The 10,328-nt window shown below is 39.4% G+C and overlaps 1 protein-coding gene across 5 annotated transcripts in view; it reads right to left on the bottom strand.

Moving 5' to 3' along the window:
- Positions 1–1,214: 1,214 nt before the first annotated feature.
- Positions 1,215–10,328, bottom strand: part of CNGA1 (cyclic nucleotide gated channel subunit alpha 1) — a 42,795-nt gene continuing 33,681 nt past the window's right edge. For all 5 annotated transcript variants that reach the window (XM_081517314.1, XM_081517310.1, XM_081517186.1 and 2 more), the window contains 5 exons: positions 6,997–7,038; positions 6,799–6,909; positions 5,445–5,552; positions 4,561–4,667; positions 1,215–3,052 (listed from right to left, as the gene is read on the bottom strand). In XM_081517314.1, the coding sequence (XP_081373440.1) occupies positions 1,638–3,052; positions 4,561–4,667; positions 5,445–5,552; positions 6,799–6,909; positions 6,997–7,038 (1,783 nt within the window). In that variant the 3' untranslated portion in view covers positions 1,215–1,637. The remainder of the gene's footprint in view (positions 3,053–4,560; positions 4,668–5,444; positions 5,553–6,798; positions 6,910–6,996; positions 7,039–10,328) is intronic.

Genomic DNA, 10,328 nt, shown 5'->3' with positions numbered 1-10,328 from the left:
TCCTCCCATTAACTCCTTCCTGGCTCTCTTCTCGAGCTTTAATGTATGAATTACCTAGGGGTTTGCCAAAATTCAGATTCTGATACAGCAGGTCTAGGGTAGGGCCTGAGATTCTGAATTGCTAAGAAGCTCCCATGATGCCCATGCTGGACTATAGTACTCCCAGGTCTCGTTTTCTAACAATTTCCTTTGTTCATTACCCAGCAAAAGTATTAGCTTTATCTCTTTTTCTTATTGCTGGTCAGTCAGAGAAAGGAGATAGCAGCCAACTTCTATAAAGTCTTAATAATCATAAATTTTAAAACTTATGTAATTAAAGATTCTTATAATATTTTATGATTTTCAATTTCATGATTTTCAACTTCCCAGGTGGTTCAGTGGTAAAGACCCTGCTTGCAATGCAGGAGACGTGGGTTTGAGCCCTAGGTCAGGAAGATCCCCTAGAGAAGGAAATGGCAACCCACTGCATATTTTTGCCTGGGAAATCCCATAGACACAGGGCCTAGTGGGCTATATCCCATGGGGTTGCAAAAGAGTCAGAAAAGACTAAGCAAATAAAACAACAACAACAAGGCTTACTTGATGGCTCAAGTGGTAAAGCATCCATTTGCAATGCAGGAGATGCAGGTTCAATCCCTAGGTCCGGAAGTTCCCCTGGAGGAGGAAATGACAACCCACTCCAGTATTCTTGCCTGAAAAATTCCATGGACAGAGGATCCTGGCGGGCTATAGTCCACGGGGTCACAAAGAGCCAGACACAACTAAGCACAGCATAGTCATATGTGTGTGTGTGTGTGTGTGTGTGTGTGTGTCTGTGTATGTGTGTGTGTGTGTGTGTGTGTGTGTGTACAGAAAAAGAAATGGCAACATACTCCAGTATTCTTGCCTGGAGAATCCCACAGATAATGGAGTCTGGCGAACTTCAGCCCATGCGCCTACAAAGAGTCGGACATGACTGAGCACACACGCACCATGTGTGTATGTATGTGTGTGCATGTGTACATATATATATACATATATATACACACACATACACACATATACATACACACATATATAAATATGATTTGTCATGCTTATATCAGTAAGAAGTTTCTTTCAACCATTCTTCCCAAGCTCTAGAGTAAATGATTAAGGTCTTTAAAATGACCTGGAAGCTCTAAAATGTCCTAAACTCTCGACTAAATTATCAAATAAATAATATTTGCTATAGCTTTAGGATTTATCTCACTTTATTGCATTCTAATTCTTTTTAAATAGTATCCTGAACATGAGGTACATGATAATTTTCAGTTGCTCCTGAGCAATATAAATTGTCTGAAAGTGAGAGATGCTTGTTCACTTTTATAAAAAGTGTTACATAAAAGGACCATATGTGAAAAAATTAGAAGATAAGAGATGCTGACAAGTTAATTGGTTCATATCCTTGCAGGTTATCCATTGTGAAAAATTCGAAGTGTGATGAATCTTTAGCCACAGTATCTCACAAGTGAATGTATGGCTTTGTGCCCTGCACCAAAGCACATTTTCCCTATGGAAAAATTCCCAGCTGAGTCATCCTTGTCTTCTAGCTTACAAGTACCTTCATCACATCACCAAAAGGATCCTGGGGAATGTCCTTATGAAAAACCAGCTTTTCAGTCCTGTGTAGAGTCTGTGGGCCCACTTTCAGTTCCAGATCCTTCGATAGCTGAAAATTCTGTGTCAATAAGTGGTTTCAGAAATTTCTCAACCTTGGTTAGTCTCTGCTTCAGTTTCTGCTGCATTGACTCATACTCAGCCAGGATCCGAGCAAACCTTGTTTGCAGGAGGTCTACTGAGCTCTCCATTCGTGTGACCTTCTCTTCAAGATCTTTAGGATCACTTCCAGCATTTGCAATGTTTATGTCCAATAAACCATCTTTCATCAAGATTTGCTTCCCTTTCTCTTCTAGCATACCTTTGGCATCTGGGTACTCAGTTAGAGCTTCCATGAGGTCATCTTTTGAGAGACAGAACAGATCTGAGTAGCCAATGCTTTTAATATTGGCTGTTCTTCGATTGCCAGCTTTGCTACCTTTAATATTAAGGATACTGATTTCACCAAAGTAGCTGCCATCACTCAATACCACAAACTGAGTGATCCCGTCATCGGCCACCACAGCGAGTTTGCCTTCCTTGATGATGTACATCTCTCGGCCAATATCCCCTTTCTTGCAAATGTAATCTCCAGGACTGTAGACTTGGGGTTGTAATTTCAAGACCAACTCCACCAACAGACCAGCTTCACAGTCCGCAAAAATGCGCACCTTTTTTAATGTGTCTAAGTGAACATTGATGGCGATCTCTGCTCTCAGTTTATCAGGTAGATACTTCAAGACTTCTCTCTCATCCACTGTTTTTTTGTTGGTCCACAGATAGTCGAACCATTTAATAACTCGCTTTTCCATATCTTTGCTTACATTTCGAAAATGCATGTATTGCTTGATCGCATCAATTCTTGCTTGAAATTCTGCCCTGGCTGCATTCATGTTGGAAATCATAGAACCTATGTTACCAACAATGGTGGCAAAAATTAACACTCCAATGAGGAAATCAGCCACCACAAAGAAATACTCAGAATCCCTCACGGGAGGTGGTGTTTCCCCAATAGTGGTCAAAGTCAGTGTAGACCAGTAAAGACTGTACACATATTTTCTAGCCAAACGGCCAAAATCAGGATCATTAACATCAGGATAGACCCATGTGTCATTTCCAAACCCAATAGCTTTGGAAATAGAGAAGTACACACACGCATTCCAATGGATGATGATGATGATATACATAACAAGGTTAGAGATCCTGAAGATGTTTGGGTAGTTTGTCCTTGTTTCTGTTCTCTGGAAGAACTCAAACATTCGAGAGATCCTTAACAATCTGTTTAATCTGATTTCTGGATAATTCCAGCCGAACTTAATATACAGCAGATCAGTTGGGATCACTGATAGAACATCAAGTTTAAATTGAAAGGTTGATTTATACTTCTCTATGAGTTTACGCTCTTCCTTCACCAGTAGTCCTTGTTCTAGGTAACCTAAAACAGAAAAAAAAAGTTTTTCCTTTTTATGCCATTGTGAATTTTTCTAAAGTAACTCTCAACCAACTTCCTTGAGTTCAAAACAAGAGTTCATTTCAATAAGTATGCTTTCAGCAATGTAATGAGATCAACATATGGCTGTGGAAAATGTTCTTTTGCAGAAATAAAAAATAAAGCTTTATAAGTACAAAAGTGAGAGATTATATGCAATGTATATATATGAAGTATATATGCAAATTTCTCTAAGTTCAGCATCTTGTCCGGGTTAAGCTATTCTTTTTATAAACAGTGTTCATACAAAGTTTTCTGCATGCTCTAGCACTGTGTTTAATTCTTCATGTCACTCTTTTGTCAGAATCCCAGCCTCACCCTTGAAGCTTGGGCACCTCCTTGCTGTTTGACTATCCTGCATATTCTTGCCTTACCCCTTCAATGTCAAGCATATCTCCTTAGAGGCTTCATTTTCATATCTCTTTCTTGCCCTTCCCCAGGCTAACTTAGACATCTGGGATCTTCCTTTTGCTTAAGCTGCTACCATGGGCCTTGTGTATTAAACCCAGAATTTCAGTGCTCTGATATATCTCACTAGGGAAAATTTTATTTCTCTTCCTATTTTGGTTACCAGAGCTGTGCATAGAACAGAACTGAAATATTGTTTCAGTGCACTGATACTAGAGAATGTTGCTATTTTACATAATGATTCTTAAAAGCCATTCTCTGCATACATAGACAGGTTACCTTTACATGTAGAGAGTAGTATAGAAACAAGGAGCTTGTACCTATTTAACAAGAATACTTAAGTAAGAAGCTATCAGATCCTGCCCAGAGTATTGGTCAATAATGCCTCCCCGTGAACCATAAAGTTGAATTAAGGATATATGTCCTGTTTCTTATAATGTTTCTAGGACAGCTCTGCTAAGTACAATGATCTTTTCCCCCATGTCTCTTCAAGGTACCTCTGTTAAGTAGCAATTACCCTTTCCTCACAGAGCTGCAGAATATTTCTTTTCTCTCTGTTCCTCTTGCCTGGTATAAACCCAGTGAACAGGCTAATGGAGGAAAGCCATCAACCCACATCCAGAAGGTTGCTAGTAACATCCTTCTGAATCAGTTGGAGTGGCCTAAGCCTGTGGGTTGGCCTTCCCTGGTGGCTCAGATGGTAAAGAACCTGTCTGCAATGCGGAAGACCCAGGTGCAATCCTTGAGTCAAGAAGATCCCCTAGAGAAGGGAATGAGAACCCACTCCAATATTCTTGCCTGGAGGAGTCCATGGACAGAGGAATTTGGCAGGCTACAGTCCATGGGGTCGCAAACAGTCAAACACAACTGAGCAACTAACACACACAAGCCTGTGGGTGGGTATATGGTACTCTTGCTTTCAGTGGTGGCTTTTCTTCTCAAACAAATTTTTGGTTTTTTTAAGAATACTTGAATTAATAAATTTCAGATTAAACATAGAGACAAAAGCACAAAATTGCAAAATATCCAAAACTAAACATACTTACCTGTCCTTGTTCGTACAAACATATCAAGAAGATAGACTATATCTGATAAGTAATCAAAAACGAGCCAGTATTCTAGGTAATCAGACTGAAGTTCATCAAAACATGCTCTGTAAAAGAAAAACTTATATAAATAAAACGAAATGGGACCAATTTAAATAAGTTTAAATAAAAGTCCTCTTTGTACAAATTTTATCATGATGAGAAATATAATACACTAAGGTGAGGAGGGGTCCTTAGAATCCATTTACTCAACCATGGTTTTCCCAAATTTATTCCCAAATCCGAGGGTTAGATTTAGTTTTTCTCACATTTCTGAATTTCAGCATTCTTTCCATTATATCAGACAGCTTTGTGAAAATATCAAATGAAAATAAATGGCTCAAGCTAATGTCAAAATATTGATAATTTTTGGTGATACACATTGATAACCAGGTTCAGACTGTTTATACCCAAAGTGCCTCAGGAAATCACACTTGGCCCTAGGTGACTGATATGTTCACCATCTAAAAGACAAGGAAACATAGATACTACTTGGGAAAACCATCTTGCTCTATAAAACCTAGATCCTTGATCTTTTTCCAGTCTTGGCAATTTTCTTTTTCTTGAAGGCCAAAGAAAATAAAAAGTTTCTCCCAAAACTCTAATTAAATGATTGAGCAATTCAAAAGTTTAAAAGTATGCCCATATCCCCCATCCCAGTTCTGGATTTCCAAGGATACTGGAAACCAAAGAACTCTTGATCTTAGGAAAACACAGAGAATGATGTAACATCTAGAAAACTGGTGGTGGAGAAAGGTGTGTCCTGAAGAATTCTAAGCCAAACTGTTAAGTCAGTGAAATTGGAAACTAGAAGTGGGTTGAGATCCATAAAAATATATAGACACCTTGCAATAATCATGGTCCAGTTATACATAACAGGTAAGGTGATGCAGAACAGCCAGTTGTAATACATATTTCCTGAGGGATCAATAACCACGACTTCCTTCTTCTCTCTAGCAGCAATTAGAAATAAAGGGAAGGTTACCAAGAAACAAGATTTTTATTTCACATATCAAATATGGTTACACCCATTACCCACAATTAATGATATAGAAACAAGCTGGAGAAGCTCACTCCACAGTGGGAAGACTAGTTTGGCATAGTACATTAATCATAAGAAACTGGTTAGTGAGGGGTGGATAGTTAAATTATTAGTCTCACATTAAACCATACTTTAGACTTTATCCAAGCCCTTATTTTACTGTGATGCTGCAGACCCTTCGATCACTCCAGCTACTGAGAAAGAACAACGGCATAGATCATGCCCAACTCTGGATATTCCACAGATCACTTTGGAGGGTTACGGGTGGTGGGAAAATGATGGTTTTGCCACTCCCCTTACCAGGTAATATAACAATCAGGGACCACATTGTGAGGGGGAACTCATGGCTTCTTTCTCATCTGTATGGAGAGAAGAATATAACACAATCTAATAAAAAGTACTCGTCCTTAAGTGTGCATGAAGAATTGAGAAGCAATAGAGGACAAGAGAGAAGAAAGGAAGAAACTATACCATCAAATGACATTTTTAAAAACTTTCTGGTATCAAGCCTATTATTTTTTTTTTGTTTGGTTTTTTTTTTTTTTTTGCAAGCTCAAGCCTATTATTTTTAAAGATTTTTCCCTTTATACAACATCAACAAATTTCTAACAGGCACAAATAATTAAACCATTGTCTGATAAAGAGTTTTCTTTGAGTAAGCTAAAAAAACAGTTTTTTCTTTAATTATAAAGTAAAAAGATAGCTCGGAAAACATCACTCAGTCTTATTCTTATGAAATTCTAACTCTTAAGCATGGCTTTTGTAATGAGACTACTTTACTTTAGATTATTTGCCATGCAGTATGTATGACTCAAAAACGTTAATGAAATTATTAAATTTTTACTTCAAATAAAAAAATGATGGTAAGATCCTAGAAACACAATTTTCTTTGGATCCTAAATATGTCCCAAAAGTAAGTTTATCTTCATCAGTGCTTGAGGAAGGAAATTAACTATGACACTGAAAGTTCTTAATGAGAAAATTAAGACTACCATTGCTAATTTTAAGGAAATTGGAAAAAAAATTAATTCACATTTGATAACAATTTATTTAGCCCTTACACAGGGCCTCTTTCCTATAAATTTCTGGGAAAGTATCTCTGCATTCAAAACCCATCACAAATTTACTTCTAATCTCAGTGCCATTAAAATACTTACTCCTCTTTCTTATCTTTGCCTTTCTCCTCTTTCTTTTTCTTGTCTTTGTCCTTTTCTTTCTTCTTTTTCTTTTCTGGGTCCTTTCTATCTTCATTTTTATCATCTGGCTTGCTGAAAAAGTGAGCAATATAGTTGGTAAAATACAGAAATGTTATGGGTAGAAAAATGTGGGGTCATTCAAGCCAAAGTCTCACTTACCTCTTCTTATCTTTTTTCTTTTTCTTCTTTTCTGTTGGTTCTCTATAGGAAAAAACAGTATCTGCGTCACATAAACAAATTACGTTCTGACTTCCATTCTTATTCACTTTCCTCTTCATTGGGCAAGAATTCTGAGCTTTGTGTTCAAAGACACACCCCCATGTTCAGAGACCGGAAATCTGGTCTTTTAATGGAGGGTTCAACCAAAAATAGATACATACCCAGATAAGAAGCAAATAAAAATTCCCAGGAATTAGTGCATGTAGAAAATTAGAGAAAATGGAGGTAGATAAAGGCATAAACTCAGGGAGGGAAATTTACAAAATAACAGCTGCAAGAGTGCACTTTCAAAGTCTCAATGCATATCCAAAAAATAGTTACCTAAACTTTCAGCTTCTTGATGTCACTTAGATTTATACTTGAATAAGAACTTTGAGAATTTCCAGAAAATGTCATGACATTTCTCTAGAGGGGTAATCCTGGCTGAAGCAATGTTTTATGAGCAGTCAAAAAGTACTGTGGTAACAGAATTAGAATTCCAGTTCTTAGAATCATTCACTGGATTTGAGATCATCTTCTATGTACAGTTTCTTCTTGAGTGGAGAGTATGTGATTAGAGGTCTCTTTCTGCAGTTGGCTTTCTCTGTCAGCAGAAGAATGGATTCTGGAGTCAGAGCGAAAGTCATAGTAGGCTGTCATTGTTGGCTCAGATGTCTTGGGAAAATATATTATTCAGAGTTGAATGAACAAGCATCTCATTACTACTGGGGTAGTCAGAGAATGCTGTTAAAGAGAAGTAGGAATAAACGTAGGCATCTAGGTATGGGTAAGAGTTGTAGAGGCTGAGAAGAAGAGGAAGAATGCTAAAGGGAGGGAAATTTTCACGTGCAAATATACAAATCTGGGTAGGAATGGCCCAGCGGAAGTAGAAAACTGCTACCAAGGAGGAATAGGAGATAAAATTGACAAGGAGAAGGGGCTTGGCACCTAAGGTTGTCATGTACAAACAAGAACAGAATATAAAGTCAGATAAGATGGAATTTACAGCTATAGGAGTACATTCCTATGATATAGGATTTCATATCCTAACACAGACCCTGGGAGAAGGTGCTGGCACCTTCTTGGATGGCATTTAAAAGTTCAGAAAACGTGATGGCTCACACTAAGTGACATAAAAATTACAAAATGTCATGGCAGATGGTGGAAGAAGGTATCAGAAAGATTCAGAGAAGCGGCATGCTAAAATGAATATACTAAGTAAGGAAACTAGCTCACCAACTGATTGTGTTCCCTAAGAGGGCTGAGAGGATACAAAAATGATAGGGACTGTGCTGGTGAGAGGGGCACCAACATCACTGAGCAGCTCAATGGTGCTGTCCTCTGTTTACCTCCGCTGGTAGTGAGAGACACTGACCTGGGTATAGAACCAGATTCCCTGAGAGCAATAGGGATGACAGGATCTAGAATCACGGAGATCAGTGGCAGTGCTTACCCATCAGAAAAGAAGTGGGCCTGATTGTTGTAATTAGCAGTTAAGTGCACGCAGTAGCCAGGGCCTTAAGCCACAGAAAGCTATAGAAAGGGTGAATAGTCTACTGTGTTCCTGATAGGTGAGCATCCCATTGACTTGTTAGGGTACTGTTTAACATTTACAATAAAAAGACAAACCAGGAATGGATGATCAGGAGATTGAGGGCAAGTTACCCCAATAAAAAGTCACAACCCCTCGAACAGTTTCTAAACGTGAGTAAGCTTTCAAAAATGAAACCACTGACTGGAGGAAAAGCTAAGCTCCCATGAAGAAGGACTGCAACAGCAATGACAAGTACATTCAGTAATGATTTCCCCAGTCTTTCCCCTAAAGAAAATCAATGGTCATTTACTCAGGTAACTGTACCCTAGTGGGGCTTCCCCGATGATGGCTCAGCAGTCAAGAATCTGCCTGCAATGCAGGAGTCATAGGAGAAACAGGTCGGATCCCTGGGTCAGGAAGATCCCCTGGAGGAAAGCATGGTAACCCACTCCAGTATTCTTGCCTGGAGAATCACCACAGACAGAGGAGCCTGGAGGGCTACAGTCCATAGTGTTGCAGAGTCGGACACAACTGAAGTGACTTAGCATGCAGACACACACCCTGGGGAAAAAAAAGAGTGCCTAGATACATTAAAGACCACTTGGCAGAGGACCCAAGTTTTGTTATTGAGACCCAGGAACTAAAGCATTATCATGTCCCCTCCATTAAAATGTGGAGAAGGCAATGGCACCCCACTCCAGTACTCTTGCCTGGAAAATCCCATGGACGGAGGAGCCTGGTAGGCTGCAGTCCATGGGGTTGCTAAGAGTCGGACACGACTGAGCGACTTAACTTTCACTTTTCACTTTCATGCATTGGAGAAGGAAATGGCAACCCACTCCAGTATTCTTGCCATTAAAATGGGGGACATATGGTGGTTTGGTAGTAATTTGTGGGGCCTCCACTAGGTCTAAAGATGCCCCCTTGTGGTCATTTCTCCAGTTCAGCTCAGTGCAGTCGCTCAGTCAAGTCCGACTCTTTGCGATCCCATGGACTGCAGCACGCCAGGCTTCCCTGTCCATCACCAACTCCCAGAGCTTGCTCAAACTCATGTCCATCGAGTCAGTGATGCCATGCAACCATTTTATCCTCTGTCATCCCCTTCTTCTCCTTTGAAATCCATTGATTTTCTTTATGAGGAAGACTGGGGAAATCATTACTGAATATACTTGTCATGGTGTTTATACTTTGTCCAGTTGCTGAAGTATAAACAGAATAAATCTATTTGGCCATTAGAAGAACCCTCATTTCCACTTTCAGCCATGAAATTAAAAGACCCTTGCTCCTTGGAAGAAAAGCAGTAACAAACCTAGACAGCACATTAAAAAAACAGAGACATTCCTTTGCCGATAAAGGCCGGTATAGTCAGGTATGGTTTTTCCAGTAGTCATGGATGGATGTGACAGCTGGACAATAAAAAAGGCTAAGCACCAAAGAATTAATGCCTTCGAACTGTAGTTTTGGAGAAGACTCTTGAGAGTCCCTTGGACTGCGAGGAGATCAAACCAGCCAATCCTAAAGGAAATCAATCCTGAGTATTCAATGGAAGGACTGATGCTGAAACTGAAGCTTCAATACTTTGGCCACATGATGTGAAAAGCTAACTCATTGGAAAAGACCCTGATGCTAGAAAAGATTGAGGGCAGGAGGAGAAGGGGACAACAGAGGATGAGATGGTTGGATGGCATCACCGACTCAATGGACATGAGTTTGGGCAAACTCTGGGAGATGGTGAAGGGCAGGAAAGCCTGGCGTGCTG

Source organism: Giraffa tippelskirchi, chromosome 1 (genome assembly GCF_054371585.1).
Source record: "Giraffa tippelskirchi isolate mGirTip1 chromosome 1, T2T-mGirTip1v1.2.pri, whole genome shotgun sequence".
Taxonomy (NCBI): Eukaryota; Metazoa; Chordata; class Mammalia; order Artiodactyla; family Giraffidae; genus Giraffa; species Giraffa tippelskirchi.
Note: the sequence above shows the minus strand (reverse complement) of the source record. Positions and strands in the feature narration are given on the sequence as shown.